This window comes from Eremomyces bilateralis (assembly GCF_010015585.1).
Source record: "Eremomyces bilateralis CBS 781.70 unplaced genomic scaffold P152scaffold_4, whole genome shotgun sequence".
NCBI lineage: Eukaryota > Fungi > Ascomycota > Dothideomycetes > Eremomycetales > Eremomycetaceae > Eremomyces > Eremomyces bilateralis.
This window is the reverse complement of record NW_022985070.1, coordinates 1,314,970-1,337,771: the sequence shown is the minus strand read 5'-3', so window position 1 is coordinate 1,337,771 and position 22,802 is coordinate 1,314,970. Positions and strand designations below refer to the sequence as shown.

The 22,802-nt window shown below is 52.1% G+C and overlaps 8 protein-coding genes across 8 annotated transcripts; 3 read left to right on the top strand and 5 right to left on the bottom strand.

Moving 5' to 3' along the window:
• Positions 1–516: 516 nt before the first annotated feature.
• Positions 517–3,127, top strand: P152DRAFT_456238 (WD40 repeat-like protein). The gene is made up of 4 exons (XM_033678954.1): positions 517–1,266; positions 1,333–1,434; positions 1,485–2,016; positions 2,076–3,127. Exons 1-4 carry the CDS (start codon positions 660–662, stop codon positions 2,965–2,967), a joined length of 2,133 nt encoding a protein of 710 aa, XP_033536818.1. The 5' UTR covers positions 517–659; the 3' UTR covers positions 2,968–3,127.
• P152DRAFT_512462 (uncharacterized protein) lies at positions 3,045–6,177 on the bottom strand. Its single transcript, XM_033682748.1, has 2 exons — positions 5,932–6,177; positions 3,045–5,879 (listed from the first exon to the last, which is right to left on the bottom strand). Exons 1-2 carry the CDS (start codon positions 6,103–6,105, stop codon positions 3,129–3,131), a joined length of 2,925 nt encoding a protein of 974 aa, XP_033536817.1. The 5' UTR covers positions 6,106–6,177; the 3' UTR covers positions 3,045–3,128.
• Positions 6,178–6,500: 323 nt separating this feature from the next.
• Positions 6,501–10,615, top strand: P152DRAFT_512461 (P-loop containing nucleoside triphosphate hydrolase protein). The gene is made up of 2 exons (XM_033682747.1): positions 6,501–6,852; positions 6,911–10,615. The coding sequence occupies exons 1-2, from the start codon at positions 6,777–6,779 to the stop codon at positions 10,510–10,512; spliced, it is 3,678 nt and encodes a 1,225-aa protein (XP_033536816.1). The 5' UTR covers positions 6,501–6,776; the 3' UTR covers positions 10,513–10,615.
• On the bottom strand, positions 10,596–11,695 carry P152DRAFT_456234 (uncharacterized protein). Its single transcript, XM_033678953.1, has 2 exons — positions 11,469–11,695; positions 10,596–11,413 (listed from the first exon to the last, which is right to left on the bottom strand). The coding sequence occupies exons 1-2, from the start codon at positions 11,497–11,499 to the stop codon at positions 10,872–10,874; spliced, it is 573 nt and encodes a 190-aa protein (XP_033536815.1). The 5' UTR covers positions 11,500–11,695; the 3' UTR covers positions 10,596–10,871.
• A 461-nt stretch (positions 11,696–12,156) lies between these two features.
• P152DRAFT_391390 (uncharacterized protein) lies at positions 12,157–13,693 on the bottom strand (the record flags this gene model as incomplete). Its single annotated transcript, XM_033676096.1, has 3 exons — positions 12,157–12,887; positions 12,927–13,410; positions 13,496–13,693. 3 exons carry the CDS (start codon positions 13,691–13,693, stop codon positions 12,157–12,159), a joined length of 1,413 nt encoding a protein of 470 aa, XP_033536814.1.
• A 590-nt stretch (positions 13,694–14,283) lies between these two features.
• Positions 14,284–17,640, bottom strand: P152DRAFT_456232 (uncharacterized protein). Its single transcript, XM_033678952.1, has 4 exons — positions 17,137–17,640; positions 16,346–17,084; positions 14,994–16,295; positions 14,284–14,944 (listed from the first exon to the last, which is right to left on the bottom strand). The coding sequence occupies exons 1-4, from the start codon at positions 17,256–17,258 to the stop codon at positions 14,477–14,479; spliced, it is 2,631 nt and encodes an 876-aa protein (XP_033536813.1). The 5' UTR covers positions 17,259–17,640; the 3' UTR covers positions 14,284–14,476.
• A 373-nt stretch (positions 17,641–18,013) lies between these two features.
• P152DRAFT_412388 (uncharacterized protein) lies at positions 18,014–20,818 on the top strand (the record flags this gene model as incomplete). The annotated part of the gene is made up of 2 exons (XM_033676983.1): positions 18,014–18,626; positions 18,675–20,818. Exons 1-2 carry the CDS (start codon positions 18,398–18,400, stop codon positions 20,816–20,818), a joined length of 2,373 nt encoding a protein of 790 aa, XP_033536812.1. The 5' UTR covers positions 18,014–18,397.
• Positions 20,819–20,857: 39 nt separating this feature from the next.
• On the bottom strand, positions 20,858–22,058 carry P152DRAFT_248113 (uncharacterized protein). Its single transcript, XM_033674688.1, has 2 exons — positions 21,954–22,058; positions 20,858–21,897 (listed from the first exon to the last, which is right to left on the bottom strand). The coding sequence occupies exons 1-2, from the start codon at positions 21,974–21,976 to the stop codon at positions 20,898–20,900; spliced, it is 1,023 nt and encodes a 340-aa protein (XP_033536811.1). The 5' UTR covers positions 21,977–22,058; the 3' UTR covers positions 20,858–20,897.
• Positions 22,059–22,802: the final 744 nt, after the last annotated feature.

Genomic DNA, 22,802 nt, shown 5'->3' with positions numbered 1-22,802 from the left:
TAGGGTGGTTGAATTTCAGTAATTTATATATATTTCTTCGGATGACTGATAGAATTTAAATTACGCATATAAATTGCTTCTTTCCGAAATTTACGCTAGTCCTATTTTGGCTTGGTTAGATTAAATATTGGTGCCTTGCAGCCTTAGGCATCAAAACCGAACTCCGTGAAATTCCTCAAAATCTCACCATCTTAACTCTATCTCCGCCATCCAAATTAGTAAACGAAAGCTTGGCATGAAATATTTCCAGACCTCCGGAAATCTTTCATGAAAATTACAAGAGCAATAGATTTCATTGAAATCTTTCACCCACCCTAGTAGAGGGAGGGCAGAGCAGGGGCACCCATGCTCAGTGGCTCAACACTTGATATTGTGGCTGTGCATATTAACCTTCACAGCCTTACAGCCTGAGGCCGACATCTCCACTCCAACGCGGCGCGTCACGTCCCCTCAACGCTCCAACCTCTCTCTCCTTCGTGTTCGCGTTTCCAACCAATAAAGGTCCATCCAAGCTATCAACCACTTTATTACACCATTAACCACTCTCCACTTCATCTTCAACCATCCCCCTTTGCCTCCCCATCCTCTTAACAACCGTCCAGTCGTCCGATTTCTTTTATTTATCGGGTTTACCATCCTTCAATGGAACAAAAGTCATAATGGATTTACCCCAGTCATCATCACAGTTCGATATCTACCATGATTCGAATGGCGTGTCCACCAACATTCCATCCTCTCCTCCCGAGATTCACAGTGTCCCAAAGCCGAGGAAGCCGCCTTCAATCACTCCACGACGCTTTACGAGATTCTTTACGCCCAAGTCCCTCCGGAGCCAGAATGGGCCTTCGTCACGCCCTTCAAGGTCGAGGCAGAAGCTGTCCGACATAACAACGAGAGCCCTCAACCTCCAGCCTCCACATCCTTCCGAATCCCACCGGCAGTTCGATAAAGCGGCTGCTCAAGATGGAGATTTTGCTTCTCTCGGTGCATCACCACGGAAACGAAAGCTTCCGATCACTCCTCCGGACAGTTCCCCTCTCTCGTCTCCCTCAAAGAGAGTCTGCTACTCGAGTCCCTCTCCGACCGACGTCCATGAGGACGACGAGGTCAGCAGGCGAATATCTTTCAGTGATGTTGAATCGAAGGATCGACCGAACTTAAAGCCAAACGTCCGACGCCTCGTTGTCTCCAACAACAGTGGCCGAATTCTTGAACGGTCGTTTGGCGGCCCAAGTAGCAGGAACAGGTCGGTTGATCACCGTCTGGGTATGTGGGCTTAAAGCAAATATAATCTTGCAATCTGGAGTATCCGCTAACAATATTACCCTACAGCAGCCGTCTCTGAGATGGGAGACTATTTTTCGTCGCCGGATGATCGCCTCCATTTCTCGGGAGCAGAAATGCCTTTCTGCATTGCAGGTAGCCACAGTACATGTATGTTTCATGCGACTCGGAATCAGGATCTATTCGCTGACCCAAAGTAGCGCTGTCGCTGGTTGCCACAGGAGACGAAGAGGGGCGGGTGCTGGTTCTAAACGCCGCGGACGGCGGCACATTTCCTCAGGTTCAGAGATCCGCTGAAGCTCACCGCAATGCCATCGTCGATGTGGAGTTTTCCCCCGATGACCGACTGATTGCCACGGCTTCGGGCGATCAGACCGCGAAAATCTATGATGCATACAAGATGACACCGATATACCATTTGCGTGGTCCCGGTTCTGCCATCAAGAAGATTTGCTTCCAACCATCCAGCGGTGAAGTCATTGCCGCGTCAAGAAGGGATGGAAGTATATGTCTTTACGATGTACGAGTTCAATCGCAACAGCCGGTGCTGGAGAGTCAGAAAGGCATGTCCGATAACTTCGACACAGCTAGCCTGGGTGTAACAGCTTGCACCAGCGGGCAAAGAGGCGTGCTGGGTGGCGCCGCTCAGAGTTATTGGCGACTGTTCGAAGCAGGGATAGGCCACGGCGCTGCTGCAAGACGAAGTTTGATGGACTCGGCTCCCGAAACTAGGTAAGAGAGTTGTCGTCTTGCGGAAAACTGCAAGAACCCAGGCACTGATGAAAATATAGACGAATGTCGCAACGTCTAAAGTCGGTATCGGTCACAGCATTGTCGTTTCTTGGCGAGAGACGCCCAGACTTGATCCTCTCCGGCTCCGAATCATCGATGAGCATGGCATTATGGGACATCCGGATGTCCAGCTGGTCCTCAAGACCTGTGGCTATGACCGCCGAGCCTTCCTGGCACCGAAATCGCCGCCAATACGCAATGACGAGTATCGTTGTGAGCGAGGATACCGGCCGCGTCTATGCCCTGGGCAAAGACAGCACCCTCTACGCATACTCCACGGAACATCTTATCCTCGGAACCGCGCCGGAGCTAGACCGTGGCGGCCTCCCACGAAAATGCGACAGACTGGGACTTGGCCCTCTCTACGGATTTCGACATCCGGATCTCCTTGTCGGCTCCTTCTATGTCAAAGCTGCGCTGAGGCGTGCTACAGCGTCGCATGCGGAGCTAGTGGCTGTTGGCAACTCTAGTGGCAAACCCATCTTATTCCCGACTGACCCATCTTTAATTCCTACACGGGATGGAAGCACATATACGACCACCTCGTCCCCTTGCCTTTCTAATACGTCCCGGAGAAATAACCGATCGCTCCGACCCACCCTTCAGCGCGCCTCGACCGGCACGGACATCGCAATCGGTGGCGAAACGATCCCGATTTTCGAGACCGGGGTCGCCTTAACGGGTGGACACGAGAAGGAGGTTTCCGACGTGGCCTGGACCGCCCAAGGCAACTTGGTTACCGCCAGCGATGATTTCTCCGTTCGTTGTTGGCGCCGGGGGGCAAAGGCGGCGTACTTACGGGGGGCTGCGGAGCATGGGCCGGAGCGGTGGGCGAGCGGGTGGGCCGACGTGCCTGAAACTGTGGATGACGAGGATGAGATCTTGGAGTAAGGGGTTAATGTTTGGATTTGGGGCAGGGAGCCGTTGGGCGATGATGGATACGACAGCATATTTCAGTATTAAATGGGACCCAAACTTGTATTGGCAACGTCGAATGTGTAGCATTGTTCATGAGCAAAAGGCATCCCCGTCAATAGGAACCCTAAAAATGCCTAAAATCTAACTTTTTCAAAGCTGTACGGGCCAACTCTCCGACTGATCTCCTGGCCCAATTGCCGCCGACTCTTACCCTTCGTAACACCGTCCGCGACCTTCCGTAGTCGCGCAATATGGTCAAACTTGCAGCCCAGGGGGAGCATCTTCGCCTCCATGGACTGATCCAGGGTCCCGATCGGTTTCGCGGCGTTCGTCCCGGGCGCTTTGCTCTCATTTCGCCCGAAGCCATAGCGATCCAGGCCTTCCAGCGCAAGCAGGGACGTGTCTCCAGGGAGATATTGCGCGTAACCGTCGTCGTAGCTCTTCTTCACGCCAAGGCTGTACCGCCTGAAGTCGCCGAGGAGACTTTTCAGGAAGACGGCTTCGTGGATGCCTTCGAGAGCGGCTGAGACATCGGTGCGCAGGGACAGCGGCAGACCACCTTCTTCATCCTCAGCAGCAGCTCGCACGGCGGCCTCGCTCTGCCATCCGGCAATGTTGACTGCATCCACTGCGCACGATATCAAATTGACAATGAGCAGAATGGCCCGGTCCGAGAGATCACTTTGCAATGATGTGGAAGCCGAGTCATACATAAATCGCGATGTCCATCCGCCGTGGGCCAATTCGATACGGAGCAATTGGATAAGGAAGATAATTTCTTGCGTGGTCAAGGAATCCCGCAGCGTGGCGACGATGGTAGTTGAAGGGAATGAGTGGAGTATCGTCAATGCTTGCCACAGAGTCTGGCCGCGAATGGCCTCTCCGTGCTCGAGAGTTGCGAGCGCAAGATCGAGGTCTCTCGACGCTTCTTCCACTTCTAGATCCAGTAGCGCTTCGTCGTGATCCTTTTTGCCGTCTGCCGTGTCATCGTTAGACTCAGTGGTGGTGTGGAAGCCGTGATCTTCGGTTCGGAGGCTTCTGATAACAGCCCTCACAGCTTCAACAACCGTGGGAGCATCGAGGTACCGATGAAGAAATAGCAATTCACGCAACAGACGCATTTCCGGGTCGTATCGAATGAAAGAAGAAACCAGATCCCGTGAGGTTGCAGGCCTCGCATTCTCCGAGGAACTGGCAGCCAGGGCTCGGTTCAGCATGCTCAGGGAAAAGTGAGCGCTGAGGACAAGCCACTGCAGAACATTCTTCGGAAGAAATAGAATGGTCAATTGGCCTTTTTCCTCTGAGTCCGCGGACTTGCTTGATGTTGCTTGATCCATAGCTCCATTCCATGCAAATATCTTTGCAAGCGCGTATTCTGCTTTCTCAGGGTGTGCACGAAGCATCTGATCTCTCCCAATGGCCTCAAAGTCCCATTGAGATCCGCTGCGCGACGCACTATCGGAGGTCGAGGTGGTTTTTGAGCGTTTCGAAGGTTTCGATGGATGGGATTCGACATCCAACTCCCGTACCGGAATATTCAGGCCACGCGCAAGGATGTTCTCGAACTCCTCCACATTTCCAGCGTCTGATGCTCGCTCCAAAGCTTGCCGTTCTTTTTCCCAACTGGCGGTAACTTTCGAACTGCTACGGGGTAATTCAGCGTCCAAGGATGATATCCTCTGAGATAGGGGAGCCTGCACAGAGACTCCAGTGCGCTGTGGCCCTTTTGCTAACGAATCGAGAAGAGTGGAATCCCGGAGACTTCTGGCAGCAGAGCTCTCGCCTTTTGAGATGGAGAACGATATCAGCTCGCCATCTGCAACACCCACGGCCAAGTTGGATTTCGCGCTGTACAATATAAGCCGAAACGAACCCCAGGTATTGTTCATAGCCCCCCTCTTTCGTTTTTTCAAGCCGCTGAATGAAGACTCTGAACCGGCCGCAATAGGAGTCGAGGATAACACCGACTGGTAGGTCATATCGAGAACCCCGACGGAATGTGAAGAAAGGAAAATGAGGTGCGAGTGGCCGAGGCAGATGAAAGATCGGATTGGAAGAGAGTAGTTCTCAAACGTGGCCGATATGCGAGGTACCGTACCCGAAATATCAATAACACTCACCCTCCGCCCATCGCCGCAAACAATTTTGCCTCGCGCATCGTCAAGGAACCACTGTCGACAATCCTCAGGATTGCTTGAGAACGGTAAATCCCAGCAGTCAATCTCGACGATGGCGGATCCATGTTCCTCGAGCCAGATAGCGCAGATGGAAAGACGATGACGGACTTGTGAGGAATTCGACTGATCGGCGTCGCTGAGTAGCGTGCACAGGATTTGCGGCTCCCCTCTTCTTTTCGTCGAATGGTCGCGAATTTGAGCGACCAGATCCTGACGACCATTCAGAAGGCCGGCCTCCACGTTTTGGAAGTTGCAAAGACAAGCGAACTCGGCCTTGAACCCGTCGACATCTTGCGCTCGCGTAGCACTCGTCTCCCCCTTGGGCTTGAACTTCCATTGCAGAGAGGACAGATCCGCGGACAGACAAACAACGGTACCGTCACTTTGGATCAACAGGACAAAATGATCCAACATCCCCGGAGAGTAGTATTCGGAGCCCATTGCGACCTCAATAGCAACCACCATCTCTTCTGGTCGAGTAGCATGATGAGGATAGGAGTAGCGCTTGGTTTCGCCGGCCGGCGATGTGGCTTCGGTGTAGCATACGACCTCATAGCTAGGTACTCCAATTTTGGTTTCGATGAAGGCATATGTAAACCTCAGAGGCTGGGTCGCGTCCGACGTTTTCTTGCATATTGAGGATGGCTTGGTGAGAAACCTTGTCTGAGGTGCGACAGGATAAGTGGTTACGAGGCGTGGCTGCTTGATCTAGAGTCCGCTGTCAGTCGAAAGTTCAACACATAGGGTCAGGTGCCCATACATCGTATATATGCAATCCGGAGCCGTCCACGGGCACGAGAATCTCGTCCCTTTGTCGCTTTCGAGTACCTTTGAGATGGTATACAGGTGAAGCATGGTCGGGCTGTTGATCCTGGGCTACAGGACTCGCAAACCTGGCCAGAACAGAAGGGTTCCCTATCTCTAGGTCTGTCATCTCGGTGTAACTGAGATTGCAAGACACTGAGCGGGCATATCGTGAATAATATGGGAGTACATCAAGTACAGTATTCTTCGTGAAGAGAAAAATGTTGATGGAAGCAGTCCCGGAGTATAACCGAAACCAGGATCTTCGGGTTGGTTGGCTTTGAGTTGACAGGAGAGGCCCGTGCACTACCAGCCACCATTGGGCATTGAGTACGGAGTATTGGCTCACAATAACTCACATTGAGGCTTGAGGAATTGACCCCACACTCACGTGCACTACGCAGGCAACAGTCACGTGCAGTCTGCAATTCAGCCACACCTGGCACGCTGCGTCGCGTCTCAAGTCTCTCAACGCGTGTCCGTGTCTATCAGGCGTTCAGTGTTGAGTGTTCAATTCATTTGGACTTCCCAAGTCCATCCATTACCTGAATATCAACCTGAATATCAACCTGAATATCAAATTGACAATCCCCTTGATTCCAATTCACTTTTGATATTTCACTCCTCTTCATGATTATATATTCCCTCAGATATCAATCCGCCTTTCAAGAACACTCTCCGATCTATTGTGCTCCCCAGGTCCTTAGAAAATTCATCGTGTCTCCTGACCATCACCGTCGACACTCCCAAAAGTCATGGAATAATGGTCAACATAAGTGTAGTTGAAGGATACTGGATCGAATGGGCTACACAATACTTCCACACATGATGCCTGTGGACGCAAAACCACAGCTGCATCCCTTCTTCGCACCAGCGGGTACGTCCACTCCTCCCTGATCCATATAGCCATTACTCACGAATCATGCCCTCGGTAGGATCTAAAGATTTTCACCAACAGCCAGAGACCACAGATGCACTCAGGATTGACCCAACCCCAAAAAATCACGGAACAATTACGAGCCAAACTCATGGCACTACCGCAAGCAGCGAAGCCCCCTCGGACGCCGGAACCAGCCGAACGAAACCGAGACAAGTGCTCCTTAGCGAGTTCATTAAGAATTCCAATCGGAAGGACGAACAAAGCGAAATTGCACAAGCAGCGACAAAGTCTCCGGAGGCGCATACGGATATCAGTCAGCCGAGGAAACGGAGAAAGCTTTCGAACGAAACCAACGAGATCCTAGTGGCTTCCGATCCCTCCAAGGTAGAGGACAATGGGTCTTTACCTGATGATCCTACATCGTGGCGTGAACAGTTGTTAGACGAAGCCAAACCCGATTCTGCGGAGCCTGCAGCGAAAACAGTTAAAAATGGAGGTTCGTTGCGCGAATTACGTCCCCGAAATCCAGGGGATGGCGTTGTCATTGAAGAACAAACAAATGGGCGACCGAAGAGAAGAAAACCGCCTACCCGGAAATCTCCAACTGCAAAGAAAGCTAGGAAGCAAGAACTCGGTGTCATTATTTCATACGGAAAGGCAGCAAAGAGTGATACTGAAGAGCTCGGTGCCCGCATCAATGCTATTCTGTCTGGAGACCTAGTCCTTTCAACTGGGTTGAAAAAGGCATCTGCACCGTTAGCTAATGCTTCAGTAAAGGGTCGTCCCATTCACCCTTACTTCAAGTCCAGAGCTGCAAGAGAACAACAGGTGGTGGCGGACAAAGGCTCTACTGTCATCGCCAGAGTTCAACAAGATGGGCCGGCACGCAAAATGGCTTTTAGCAGTCCAGGAAAGCTCCGTGCGGAGACATCGGCAAGAAAGGGCCAAACAAGTTCTAGGGAGCCCGAAGTGATCTATCAGTCATTCCATCTCAACAAGCCCAAAACGATCGAAAACACGGATGCACCATGGCCTCGGAAATACATGGCGCATGTCCGTGGAACTCTGGAGAAGCAATATCTCGATCTCTCCAGTCCCATCGGTCATGGCCGGAAAGGAAGCAGCAGGGAGAAGAGGGCGGTACTGGGAGTTGGAGATTCAGAAAACATTATAAACCAACAATGCTCTTTGCTGATGGCAAATAACCTATTGCCGCATGACAAAGATGGTGGCCGTCATCCGTCTATTCACCTCCCGCAACGAGTCCTCACTACAGGAGCTGGGATCAGAAATGAGCTTGAGCAAGAACTGTCCGCCTCGACTGCCGATACTACACGAATACATCAAACCCTGAGCGAGGCCTTTGCGAACGACCGTAGCCATCTCACTGCTTTCGATACAGGGGGATATGAAAGGGACCTCTGGACCACGAAGTACTCTCCCAGTCGATCTAGTGAAGTTCTTGGGAATGCTAAGAATGTGGCTATTCTGAAAGACTGGTTGTCCTGTTCAGCATTAACTGGCAACGAGGCTTCCACAAAAAGCGCGGGCACCCCCTCTAAAAGTTTTCCTAAGCCCAGAAAACAGAAAAAGCGGAAAAGACAAGGTGACGACCTAGACAACTTCATTGTGTCCAGCGATGAAGGAGAAACGAAGTCCTTCACCGAGATTTCCGACGATGAGAGCCATCTACCGTCATCCAGCACCACCCGTTCGATCAAGTCCCTGATTCTGGAGGGCGGCGCGAGTCGAGACAAAGACGAATCCGGGCGGCAGCTTCACAATTGCGTCCTAATCAGCGGTCCGCGTGGCTCCGGGAAAACGGCTGCAGTGTACGCAGTCGCTAGGGAGCTCGGTTTCGAGGTTTTCGAAATCAATCCTGGGTCCCGGAGAAGTGGTCGAGATGTTCTGGATAGAGTCGAGTATATGACTGGCAATCACCTCGTCCATCGCAGTTCCAATGGGCCCAATGGATCAAGCGTCACTGATGAAGGAAAAGGAACAGTGAACCCAACTGAGGAAGCCCTTGCCCCGAGACAAGGACACATGAAGTCTTTCTTTCAACCGAAAATAAAAGTCCAGCCATCGAAAACTGCGTCAATCCCCACATCAGCGGTCAAATCCGAACCAGCAAGCGGAAGCTTTGACAAGGTTGAACTTAAAACCCCACGGAGGCAGCCAAAGCAATCACTCATCTTGCTTGAAGAAGCTGATATTCTCTACGAGTCAGACAAGCAGTTTTGGTCAACCATCACGACTTTGGCTTCTCATTCTAAAAGGCCAATCGTCCTCACTTGCAACGACGAGCGATCGATATCCACGGAAGCCCTCCCTTTCTTCGCCATTCTTCGATTTGAACCGCCTCCCGTGGATCCAACCGTCGACTATCTACTACTCACGGCCGCCCGAGAGGGCCATATTCTGGAGAGGGAAGCAGTCAAAGAACTATACGAGATTCGCGGCCATGATCTCCGGGCCGCCATGATGGATTTGAATTTCTGGTGCCAGATGGCCGTGGGCGATCGGAAAGGGGGTCTCGAATGGTTCCTGCAGCGGTGGCCTCCTGGTTCTGATGTCGATGACCAAGGCCAACTGCTACGAGTCGCAAGCCGACACACATATACCACCGGAATGGGCATTGTCAGTCGGGATCTATTCCAGCCAAACCAATGTGTGACCGGCAACGAGACAGAACTGGTAGTCATGGAAGCGTGGCGATCCTGGGGTGTCGATATTGACGAGATTTCCGAGAGTATCAGTCCCTGCGTCGTCTCTGCTCCCCGGGTGTCGAATGGAGACGGAGCCCCGCCATCGATCCACACCTTGGATGCTGATGCAGACCTGGAGAGCATTGCCGACCTCTTTCGAAACTGGGCGACGCCACCTCCGATCAAAGAACCAATCGACGCTACCCTGCCAAACCCTCCACCTGGATTGAAGGCCGACTCTCTGGACGGTCGTCAGATCTTATACGCAGATCCGCAAACGCGCTACGTCGATACACCCGCAGAGATTGCAACATATATCTCTCTAAAATCCTGTCAGAGCCATAGGCAGATTTACGATGCCTATTCTATGCCTGGTAAGGACGCCACTTCTGCTCCCGACAGTCTCGAGCAACCAACCATAGAGGCCATCAAGGCCTACTCGGCGAGAAGCATGTCCTACGACCGTCATACAATCCGAGCCAAAGACCTGGACGAACGCATGATCGAAGCTTTATCGGAAGCAACCCTGTCTGGAACAGAGTTTCCACCCGCCGGACCCATGGTTGCAGCCACGTTGGCCCATCGGGGGATATCAATCAGCACAACGGATATTGCACCTTACGTACGAAGCATTGCTAGGTTCGATCAAGCCTTGGAAGGGCAGAGATTAAGGCTTAGCAACTTGCTTTCCGGCGGCGGCCAGCGTCCCCCGCGATTGCGAATGACGCGAGCGAGCAGGAGCGCGCTTGAAGGGGGCCGGCGAGAAACGACGAGAAGGGAGCGCTGGTTCGCCAGCGACGTGAACTTGGAGCTGGCCATGGACTCGGCCGGTTCCGACTGGGCTGGTTTGGGAGGTAAGGTGCCAGAGGTACCGGTTGACGCAAGCACTTCCAGCAGAGATGATGATGGCTCGAACGAAAGTCCCCAGGTTGCTCAGTCCCAGGAATAAGGGGGATGCATCGTAGGGCGGGGGGAGAAGCCATGGAGTTAATCACGACATTTAGAATGGGATCTGGGATGAATGATGAATCAGAGAGCAGCTAGATCCTATTCAAAACTGCGTTCGTCTATTGTATAGTCATGATGCGTGCCTTGTGATGCTCTCGTTCCATCGTCGACGACATTTGCGAAACTCTGCTCCAGAATCGTTAGTTGGCGATGATCTGCTTGCCCACAAGCAGATAGAACCAACCGTATTCAGTTTCAATAGGAGCGTCGTCCGAGGCTGGACACGTAGATGTGGTATCCATACACATCTTGTTCATGGAGCGTTCAGGAGATAAGATAGTGGACTCAGTGCCACGAACATCACCCGGCAGCACCAATTGAGGGAACACCTTCCGGCCCTTTGACCATGATTGGCAAGTCCAGTTTTCTGCCCGATTCGTCTGCATCCGTCTGCTTAACGTCTCGTGCTCGGGGTTTGGCAGTCCGCTCGGGACTCCCCTTAGCCTCCCGCCGCGCCTGATCTTTATAAAAGCTCCCCTTCATCTCCATATCGTCAATCTCGAGCGCTGCGAACATGCTGCCCGTCTTAAGCTTGCCATTGACGTCCAGCCAGTCGGTTTTCCGACTCTTGACCGTGCTATGTCGGCCGGTGCTCTTCTGCACCTTCGCCTCCAGCTTCGCAACGTTGGCGTCGGCGCGCTCCATCCCCTTCTCGTGTCGCAAGCGTTGTTGACGCGTTAGGCTCTTCTGCTTGGTTCGCTTGTGGACGCCCGCACTGTGCGGGGAGAGGACGTCGGGACGTCCTACTGCGGAGGTACCAGTTTCAACGCTCTTCACGGTCTGGTCGGGATTGAGGGGTGGCGAGACATGTCGTCGTGCCGTTCGGGAATGAACCGAAAATTCTGCTTCGATGTTAGCAAAACCGAAGTTGAATTTTGCGCTCGAGAGGCTCCGTACCTCGATTCTTAGGCTTAGGCGTCTTCCCCATTATGATCTTGTAGCGATGGGTTGGCGGGATAGACCAGTTTGGTGTGAAGCTACAGCGGTTGGGAGATTTTGCGGAAAGCCGTTATCTAGATTTTCGAGGACGGTTGCAGTCTTTTGGGCAAGACAGGCAGTGAAGGGGATATCTAGATGTTGTCCGTCCCACAATCTTTGAACGCAACATCAACTGAATGGGGGGGTTAAGAGTTTGGAGATGTTCTGTTTCTGGAATCGCGTAAAGTGGAGAGCAAATGCCAAGATTTCGGCCTCAATTAGGCGGCGCACGAAATTTTGGTCTCAACTTAAATGCCTCGTCACTCGTCCAATACGAAGCAAAGGGCAGCAAGCGGAATAGCTATTCGAAATTTCGCATTTGTAAGAGAAGCTATTCAACCTATTCTCAAATGATATTTGCTAAATTTACCTTCGTCTTGTTCTGGTACGCTTCTGCCAAAGGGCATTTGCCAGGGTGCTGGTCGCTGGAGCAGGGCTTCAACACGGACGACATCAAACAGAACCCAGGAAGCTAGAGCTCCAATGCGGAGAGAACCCTTCATGTACCGTAGTCATAGCGACAGCAGCATCAAATATCTTGTCATCAAATCATTATTCATATACAAGCGCAATACGATGGTCTGACAGGAAGTTTCAAATGTTCGACCTACTTCCCTGAAACGGCAACAGGCGCTGAATCGTCCAGTCCCACTCGGCTGCTTGCAATCGTGCTCATGCTGTTATGGGCCTTCGTCTGCCTGTTCATTGCCTGCCCGTCGCCCCTCCCTTCACCCCCCCCCGGAGTGTTTTCTTTTACCTCCGCCGTTGTCCTCCGTGATCGATTGCCGTCCACAACATCCTCGAGTTGGCCAGACTCCAGCTGGCTTTCTCGCTTCCATCCCTGCTTCCGCTTTGCGAACAGGCTCAGGAACGCGCCTAGCCACGCGGCCAATTTTTCTTCGCTGGGCGCGGCGAACCGGTAGTTTCGATCGTCGGCGATGAGCTGCATGCAATACGGCCGGCTCTTGGAAACGGGGTCGATTTCCACGGCCGAGACCAGCGAGGAGAGGGGTAGGATTAGGACGGCGGAATACTCTTCTTCGCTTTTATAGAAGGCACAGTTCCTCGGTCGTAAGACGGACCACAGCCTCTTCCATTGTCGGACTCCGCCTTTCGTTTTCAAAAGGTGCAGCCAACCTTGGTAGATTATCCGATCCTCCGATCCTTCAGGAACGGAGGCACCTTGCCCTGTGATGCTCGTTGAGCTGAGGGCCCGCTGTGCTTCAGGATGTGAGCCCTCCCGTGATTTCGACAAGGACAAGGGCACGCCGTCAGGCCGAATCGATCCACCAATATCCGATAGGTCCGAAACGCTCATGTCATTTCCCGAATAGCCGGCTCCAAGCTGCGTATTTTGTCTGCTCTGAGCAAGCGAACTCTTCCGCGATGCAGCAGCCGCACTGTGGAGCTCGCCGGGCTTTCTACTCGGAACGGGCATTCCTTCCGGCTCGGAAGAGCTGCTCGCCATCGCAGCGGGTTGTTGCACGCCCAAAGGTGTACGCCCGCGGTCCATGGCGCTATCCATGGTCCAATTGCCAAAGGTAGGATTGGGTCCCGTATCCTCGCTGGGGGACTGTAATATGTCAAGTTCATCATCTGCCTCGTCGATTCGTGCTCCCTGGCGGATGAGGTTGACCCAGTCTGTTACCTCTTTGTCTGTTTTGGCGGCAAGGTGGACGGTTCTGGCGGATGAAAACACCCCGAACACATGTTCGGCCTTTCCCTTGGGATCCTTCTGTCGAGCAATCGCGGTTATATCGGATAGTTTGAGTTGAAATCGAAGCTTCGTTCCTTCCGCGTCCTTATACAGCGACATGGTGTGAGGTCGAAGGATAAGGTACATCGGCTTCCAGGTCTGCCTCTTCAAGTTAGCCATTTTGGAGTTGACCGGTGATGCTCCCCGAGTGGTGGTAGCGTACCTTGGTCGTCCGGGTCCTCTTTTGTACGTCGCCAGCCTTGATGATCCTGTCAAACTCAAAGCTACCATTCTCATTGACAGGGGAAAACACATCGATGCCTTGAGACACCGAGTTATTGAAAGTTTGCACACGACTGAGCTTAGGTTTTCGTTTTGGCGATGGCGAAGCGCCTGCGTGACTTTGCTCCGCATCTACCACCTGCTGCGAAGATATGGATGTCGCCATAGTCCCTATCCGGTATTCCGAGTGGTATTCAATTGCTTAAATGAGTGTAAACGATCCCGTCAGGATTCGTTGGGTATTATTACGGCATTCCGGACCCTCGATCGTCACAAGTTCGGATGTCGTATGATCGTTCAACTATGGAGAATCGTGGACGTCAGTTTGAGCAGCAATAGGGATGGCCAACAGCAAGGGTGAATACCTTTGAAGAGAAGATGGGGAAATTGAAGCAATTACATGACGAGCCAAGAGAGGAATGCAGGTGCCTAGTACGAAGCGAGAGTCGTTGGTTACGCCCATGATCAAGAGATGGCATGGGCGTCTAGATGCAGTGGGTTGTTCAATTCCATGCGACGAAAGCAGTTATCACGGGTTCAATACGATATTGTGTGGTTGTTTTCATCACCCACAATATCCACCATCACAGACATGAAAGGATATTGGTTGGCATGCTGCATTGATGGCGGTCGTGGTATGCCCAGGTATGCATCGCCCTACTAGGTTTACTTTCTATTACAATAACAAATTGTCTGGAGCGTCTTCACTCGCTCGCCCTTTCCATGAATATATACGGTCACGTGCAGGCTTGCTCCAAGGGTCATGTGACCTTGGTCGGTCTTATATCACCAGCACAATAACTATCTGATGGAAGTTGCATGACCTCTATTCACTGCAGTATATTCAAATTGTATGGATAGAGAATACTTCCATGCGAAGTTACTCCTTGCGAAGATAATCCTGCAAAGATGTGTCGCCAAGTAACTTCTTCCATCACAGACACCATACTTAATATCCCCGTTTGGTGAGCCACGCTTTCACGTCCTCACTATCCCTCTCAATCCAGTTTTGCTTCGCTCGAATGGCATCCAGGCTCTGGGCGAGGCTCTGGTCAAATCCTTTGGTACTCCTCGCCTCGAAGAACGCACGGAGACTATCCATGTGCTCCGAGTGCGTGAACCCCGACGTACAGATGGTGACGACCGAGCTCAACATCGTCAGTCCGGGTGGAAGGCGCTTCTTAAGCTCGTCCCAGTTCTCCTGCATCCACGCCCACATGGCTTCGACACCGGCGCGGTGGGTTCGGAGTCCGGAAAGCGGCAGGTAGATGTCCTGTTCTTTGACATCACCGCCCAATGGCAGAGACAGGGTTCGCTTGATCAGCTCCGGGTCCTTCGCCCGTCCAAGGCTCATCAAAGCCGTGTTCCGCTCGTCGCTGGTCTTCGCAGTACGAGCTTCTTGAAGAATAGCCTGGTACTAAACAAGGTGTTAGCATGGGATATTCAAAAGGAATTCAAACACTTACCTCTTCTTCCCCGCCCTCGCTCAAAACAATGGCATACACTGAGCTGCGGATGTTTGGATGGATGGCAGTTCTATCGCCCTTTTTGAAAGCGGAAAACATTTCGAACGCCGCTTTCTGGATTTTGTCATCGCCAGCCAATCCCGCCGATCCGAAAAGCAGTGACTTGAACTGCTGCTCCACAGGACTATCACTGCCCTTGAACGCCCAGCCAAGTTCGTGGGCTTTGTCTTTGACGAGATCTAGTTGCACCTTCTTCAGCGCAGATTTGAGGTCATCATCTTCAAATAGCCATGCAGCCCGCAACGACGCAATGCGACTTGCGATCTCGTTCCATACGACAAAGGCAGACTCGGATTTGAAGCCCTCCAATAGAGAAAGAACCCCGGAAGTCTTCTGATAACCCGAAGCAGCTAATGCTCCCGCATCGGAAATCATGCCTGCTCGATCTTCGACGGACAAGAGACCGTTCTTTGCTGCCTCTCCAAGTTTCTCCAACCTCTCCGGAGTGTACGACGTACGGTAGAATCCAGAGTGATCCGTATTCAGCTTGAAAAACTGGAGATCATCGACCTTGAACGAACTTTCCCGTTCGCTGAGCGTCAATTCCTCGCTGACACCAGCCTTCGATTTCAGCCCCAAGAACACTGGGAACAGTGTCTGGTCTTCTTCTGGTTTGACGTCGGCAGTTCTGAGGAACCGATTTTGCTTGACGTGAATGGAACTGGTTGCAGGGTCCTCGCTGACGCTGACTACCGGGAAGCCGATCTTGGTGGTCCAGATGTTCATGATCTCTTCGACTGGTTTGCCAGAAGCGCTGCTGAGGGCAGCCCAAAGATCCGAAGTCTCGGTGTTGCCATAGGCGTGCTTTCTCAAATACTGTCGAACGCCCTCGATGAACGTTTCCTCGCCCAGGTATTTGGAGACCATTCGCAAGACGCAAGACCCCTTCGAATAGGAAATGGCATCGAAGATTTGGTTGATCTCATCGGCGCGCTTGACCGGAACCTGGATAGGGTGGCTGCTCCTGAGCGAGTCCAAGGAAAGGGCCTGCTGGAGAGTGTCGACGACATAAGTCTCCCAAACTTTCCAGTCCGGGAAGAATTTCTGGTCATTCAGGGCAAACCAACTCATCCACGTTGCGAAGCCTTCATTGAGCCAGAGACCGTCCCAAAACTCCATCGTGACGAGGTTACCAAACCACTGGTGGGCCAGTTCGTGAAGAACTGTCTCAGCTATCCTTTGCTTTCGATTGACACCGTGCGTTGTTTCATCGAAGAGCAGATCGACGGTCCTGAACGTTACCTACACCCACGCGTTAGCAAGGACCATTTCATTGGTCATGGATGTCCTACCAGAGCCCAGTTCTCCATGGCACCCGCCGAAAAATCGGGAATCGCGACGAGGTCCATTTTAGGGAAAGGATACTTCAAGTCGAAGACCTGTTGGCTCTCATAGAAGGCCAGGCCTCGTGCCGCAAGGTCCAGAGAAAAGCGGCCATGCTCAATGTCTTGATCAGGGGTAGCGAATACCCGGACGGGGACACGGAAGGCATTGGTCTCGATACATTTGAGTTCGCCAACGATGAACGCGACCAGATACGTGGACATCGATGGGGTTTTGTTGAAGGTTACAGCCTTTTTCTTGGACCCAGTCATGGTAGAATCGATTTCCGTTTCCGAAGCAACGTCCATGTTGCTCAGGCAGGTGAGATGCTTGTCCGCGATGAGAGTCACGGTATACTCAGCCTTAATCGCCGGCTCGTCGAAGCACGGAAATGCCCGGCGTGCATCGGTGGGCTCCATTTGCGTAGTGGCCATGTACTTGACGTTCCCATCCGCATCTTTGTATGAAGAGCGATAGAAACCTGCCATGTTGTCGTTCAATGTGCCCGAAAAGGTGTGGGTTAGGGTAGCCTTCTGGCCAGCTTGTAGGCTTTTACTGAGCGAAATCGTTGTCGTTTGCGTGTCTTCATTGTACGATAAGTCCGGAGAGGCCGCGATGACGGTCGAGCCACTTTTGATTTCGGTAGATTGGATGTCGAGTTCAAGCGTATTCAGCGAAATGGAGTTGGAGTCTTCGAGGACATCCAGGCTTTGCAACTTTATTAGTCTATTGTTGACAGCCACGGCACAAAACCACTCACTCTATTGACACTTTGCCATTGTAACGGAAGGTCTCCAGGTCAGGTTCCAAGGTCAAATGGTAATGGAGAGGCTTGACATTCTTGGGGAGAAGCTCTCTCCCGTTGCTAATGTCCAGACTCATGCTTGGAGCTTCTCTGCCCATGGATCGACACATGCTGCGCTGAAAGGAGCAGTATCGTACAGCTTTGAGAGATGTAGTAATCGCCGATAATGGGTTTCTAAGGACTCGTGTAGCGCTACAGGTATTTTGTGTCACTAGCGGTCGTCGAGATTGTGACGTGAGAATTGGTGATGATCGTGGAGGGTGTCGCAGCTGTGGTTTCCGGAAGGCAGTTGAGCTTCGGGCTCCTGCAAATCGGATTAGTGCCGGGCTAAGACACATTTAAATGCAATATAGGAACGAAGCGAAAATTAAAAATGAAAACGAGAGGCCTGAATGTCCACTTCTGTTGACGCTTTCCTGACCGTCAATCAATTCGTTCCATGACGGAATTGAAATGCGATTGAGACGCAAGACTTTGGATATGTTTAAGCCTTAGGCCACAGCCCACAGGGCATTAAAACATGACTCATTTCTCAGATAAATCCGTACAATTGCCGTGAACAATGCGATTCATGTCCATGCACTCATCCCTCCGGAGCTTCGTCTTCAATGAAACATGTGAAGCTTGAGGTCCAAATCGGCTGTTCAAGTGTCTTAGGTGGTGAACTAATCCAAGGACAATCCCCTCACCGCCGTTGCAATCTGTGGGCAACAAGTCCCATACCGCTCCTGCCAGTCCTTTCGGTGTCTCCCATTCCAACGCTGTTTACCGTAACGTACCACTCATATCTCCGACGTGATGTACCTGCGATGTGCCGCATTTCATGATGTCAGAGCTCAGCGCTCAGCGCTCGTTTCCAGAGGACGAGCATAGCAGTCCTGCCTCGATAAGAAGCTTCTCTCGGACACCTCAACCCTACCATCTCCATCGGTTAGAGATTCCGCACGACCCTCCGTCCACCCACGATCACGAGGGACAAACCGACCCGAACGAGAAGAGAGGAGGAAATCCGGAAGTTGGACAATCCCAACATGACTGGGACTCGCGCCGGGCCGCCCGATCATCAAGCGACAGCGGCACGGAAGCGGACGATGAAAGCTCCAGCTACATAAAAGCTCTGCCACCTCCTCCGGCGCGACCTAGAAAAGGTCTCCGTCATGGCCCTGGAGACCCTGGGAACTCGGGGGACGAGAGTCTTACTCCGCCGAGGACACCCATGGAAGTTGAGAACCACGATGTCAAAGTCCTTGACTATTTCACCCGAACCGCCAACCAGAAACGGATCGCTGAAGAGAGTGCCGCTGCGGCGGCGAGGGAGAAGTTCCTGAGGCGGCGTCGTATTGAGTTGCTTCGAAGAGCCACCGAAGTTTCCTGGGTTTTTCTCATGGCCTTAGCAGTATATTGGAGGGAGAAGGACACGATTTCTTTACAGCTAAGCCGCACTGGTCAGTCAATTGCCATCGGTTTGCCGTCATCAGCTAAACATCCGTCAGAACTATTTACATACGTTCTGCTTATCTATGCCGTGTACACACTCTACCCCAGTCGTCTCATTCATCATTCCAGCAAGCCTTGGTGGCCAGTCTTGCCAAAACTCAAAGATAGCATCCGGGTGCCTTCAGCATTCGATCCGGCTCCATTACTGTATCCTGTCATACTTCCGGTACTAGTAGCTATGTCGCTACATGTTCAGCATCCGGGTGTCCTTATTCCCAATATCGTCCTTGGACTCTCTTCTCTCCCTCCTCAAATAGTCCCAGCGATCAGTGCTTCGGAGACTATCCCTTATTTTCATTGGATCCTGGCTGTGTTACCACTTGTAGCAAGGAACCGTGGTTTATACTACTCGGTCGCCTCCGGAGCGGATGGAGGACCATTGCATATTGTGGACACTCAACGGGACGAATTGCTCTCGATGCTGTTTCCCCTCCACTATACACTTCTCAAACCGCTGGCGTATCTGACGGCTACAAGCCTTCTCTCTTCCGAGCTGCAACTACTTTCAACAGCATTGATCAACCTCCTCCTGTTCTCAAAATCCCCGCATGCCACAATTTTGCGAATATTGCTATGGGGCGGAGGTTTAATTTTATTCGTTCTTTGCAAACCGGTTATCGTATGGGCCATTGCACTGGCTCGCATACCCCGTTGGCGATTCCGTCGTGCAGGAAGAGTTATACAGGCGCGTCAATACTTCCTAAATAGGCTGCTGGGATCCTTACGAGCAGCCTCCAAGGACCGGACTCCTCTGGCGATGAAGCCCTCACTGGATGACAGCGACAGCGAAGAAGCACACACTCCCCAGAAATATATGGGCAACACAATTGCAGCCCTCGAGCTTGAGATAGCCAATCGAGTTCAAACCAAACTCGGAGCCTTCGAGGGCGACGCCGAAACCAAATCCGCAGTGGAATCAACCCGGGGGAACGATTTTTTCCCCAAAGCTGACCTTGCGGATATTAAGAGGCAACGGCGGAATACCGCGCCGAATATGAAAGGCAACCAATCGCCTGCCATTCCTGTTCGAACCAAAAAACATCAGAGGTCACGCAGTCTTTATAAGTCCTTTCTGTCACTTACACCCCAGCAAGCGGTTCATCGCAAGTGGATGTACGCGTGCTATGTCTACGCAGTTATTGTCCTTACGATTCTTGGGCCGATTCGATTATGGGTCCAGCACGAGGCACTTGATGGCCACGAGCCGTTCGGCTGGGCGATTGGTTACCTCTTCGGCAATATCCGTGCCGTTCGGTTCTCAGTCATTGACTGGAATTTGGAGCGCTGGATTCCACTTTCACCACTTGAATCTTCGACCCCCACCGAAGAGTCGTTTGGATTTGCAGAAAAAATTCGAGCTGGATATGGATTGGCAAACGTGCGGCTTGTTCTCAGTGTCTACTTGCTATCGATACTAGGTGCAGGGCTCTTGGTCGTTTTGCGGCTTTCCAGTTCCGTGGAAGTAGACACGCGACGGAAAGTGTTCCACGGCACCATGGTCGCCATGTTCCTCCCCGCGATCTACATCGACCCGTCCTTCTGCGCGCTTGCGCTAGGCCTTGTCCTCTGCATCTTCCTCCTCCTGGACGTGCTCCGCGCCAGCCAACTCCCACCGCTGTCGAAACCCATCGCCTCGTTCCTCACTCCTTTTGTGGACGGTCGAGACTTGCGAGGGCCGGTCGTGGTCAGCCACTTATTTCTCCTGATCGGCTGCGCGACTCCGTTGTGGCTGAGCTTGTCGGGGATGCAAACGGGCGGCGTGGATCCGTGGAAAGGCTGGGAGGTCAAAGGGAGTGATTTAAGTATGGTTACAGGGGTGATATGCGTCGGGCTTGGGGATGCGGCGGCAAGCCTGGTCGGTCGGCGTTTCGGAAGAACTAAATGGCCGTGGACTGGCGGGAAAAGCATTGAGGGGAGCGTTGCGTTCGCCGTAGCGGTTCTTATTGGCCTTGCTCTTAGTCAATTCTGGCTGGATGTTGGCCAGTGGAAGACAGGGGGCGTTGACTGGGCGTCTTGGATTCCGAAGGCTGCTACGGCGGCTTCGGGTGCCAGCTTCACGGAAGCTGTCCTCACAGGCGGGAATGATAACGTTGTGGTTCCGGTCGTACTGTGGCTTTTGGTTCGGGCTTTGGGTATTTGATTGAGCTGCATAGCGTACTTTGTCCATGCATCGGGTGGCGTGACCGATAATTCAACGTTAGAGGCTTCTGTAGATCCGTTTACACGCTCAGATTCCGGCCTTGAGCATGAATATCTGCAAATAATGTAAGCATCGTCAAGGCATATCGAAACCATTTCAACCCTACCTCATTGAGTGCTGTCTGACTCGACATGGCCATTCGCTTCTGGAGAATCGATCTGCGTCGTAGTTCTTGGCGACCACCAGCCAAAATATTTGGATTTGAAATCGGAGTTGAAGTCCCAGAACTATGGGACGATAGGACAAGTGGTGTAGAAGTTCCGGATACCACCGGTTCAACACCTTTCTCTGTCGACTCAGTTCCGTCCTTCCGTCGTTTCTTGTTCCTTTTCTCTTCTCGCTTTTTCTCCCTCAATTCTCTTCTAGCCTTCCTCTGCCTTTTCCTCTCATCCCGTGCTTGACGGCCTGTCATCTCACTCACGCCATCGCCATTCGATTTTGAACCACGTGGTTCTTCATTGTTGCGCTCAGATGAAGAAGCATCCGCGGATTCGGCTCCCCTTTTTCTCTTTCTACGGGAAGTAGATTCGATTGCACCCGATTTACCGTCCGGAGCCTCCTTCTCCTCGGTCGATGAGCGTTTTCGGTCGGTGGTTGTTGGAAGGCTACGCTCAACCCGATCCCCGACCAGAAAGCCCCCATGTACAAAGATCATGGTACCGAAGGCCTTCTCTTGGTAGAGACGTAGATTAACATCCCTCAACTGCTTCGCATCTTTTTCTAGTTGACCATCGTCCTTTCCGTTGAGCCTTCCCAAGACGTTCTGGAAAAGATTCAGTCCAAAGGTATCATTTTCCGCCGCAGACTTCTTATTGCAGCCCAACCCGCGAGTATCATCTTTCAGCACGGCACGGACGTGCGAGAAGTTGGCGGAGGTGTAGTGTGCTGCTTGTGCTGCATTCTCCGCACCAAGAGCCGCGCCCGGTTCCCAGCCATATGTGGTCAAGATCTTGTGTCCGAAGCGCTCGGTTGACCGGCTCCAATTTGTGTTGTTAGGATCACTCGAGAGTTTCACTCGGCTGAGGATATAGGAATCAGAAAAGGTATCCTTTACTTAGGGTCCGGAGGTACTTACTTGCGAGGCGCACTCAGACCCATCTTTCAGAAACGGTCCAGCACAACACCATTCTTCGACATTCAACTGCTTCAGACAAGGCGATGGAGGTGGAATTTTTGCATGTCGACCGGGAATGAGGGCTCAGGACTTGTGGCCAATCACAATTCTCCCTGCTTTTGAGTTTTGGAGTCATGTGACTTAAATCTGGGATTCAAAGTCGGGTGAAGCTCCTTTCACACCCCGCTGTGCTCCATTCACACCCGCCACCCGGCTCCATTCACACCCTACCTGGTCACATGACATACCAATCCCTTCGAATCTCTGACGCAGATTGGGATGGTCTAGTATATGATGCTTTATACGAGTCAAGCCGACCATTCTGCGTTCAAACTATGTAATTCAATGTATCTAATCGTACAGAGGATCACGGATGATCAAAAACGCTAACTTAGGTCCTCGTTTCACTCAAAAGAAGCTGGCGTAAGGCCGCTGATGCGCTCTTGGATGAGATCGCTGAATGACGTCTCCCCTGGTCGATAGTTCGCAAGTAACCTTCGTGCTTCTTCCGTAATTTCCTGCCCGTCCATCTGCGGCGGAGGGGCTGGCTGGGGCTGTGCTCCTCCTCCCGATATTTGGTGTTGTAATGGTGTTGCACGTACCTGTTCGAAGGCAGACGGGAGTCGACGCGAAGAAGGGTCGTTTGGCCGGTCTCTTAGTCCAGGAGGAAGTCGTGCCATAGCTGGATCGCGTACTGTCGCGAAGGATCCGGGTAGTGGGAGTGTAGGTAACTTGTAAAACCAATAGGAGTCGATCATAGGAAGCTGGATTTGCGTATTTTGTGATAGACAACGTCGAATAGTATGGAAG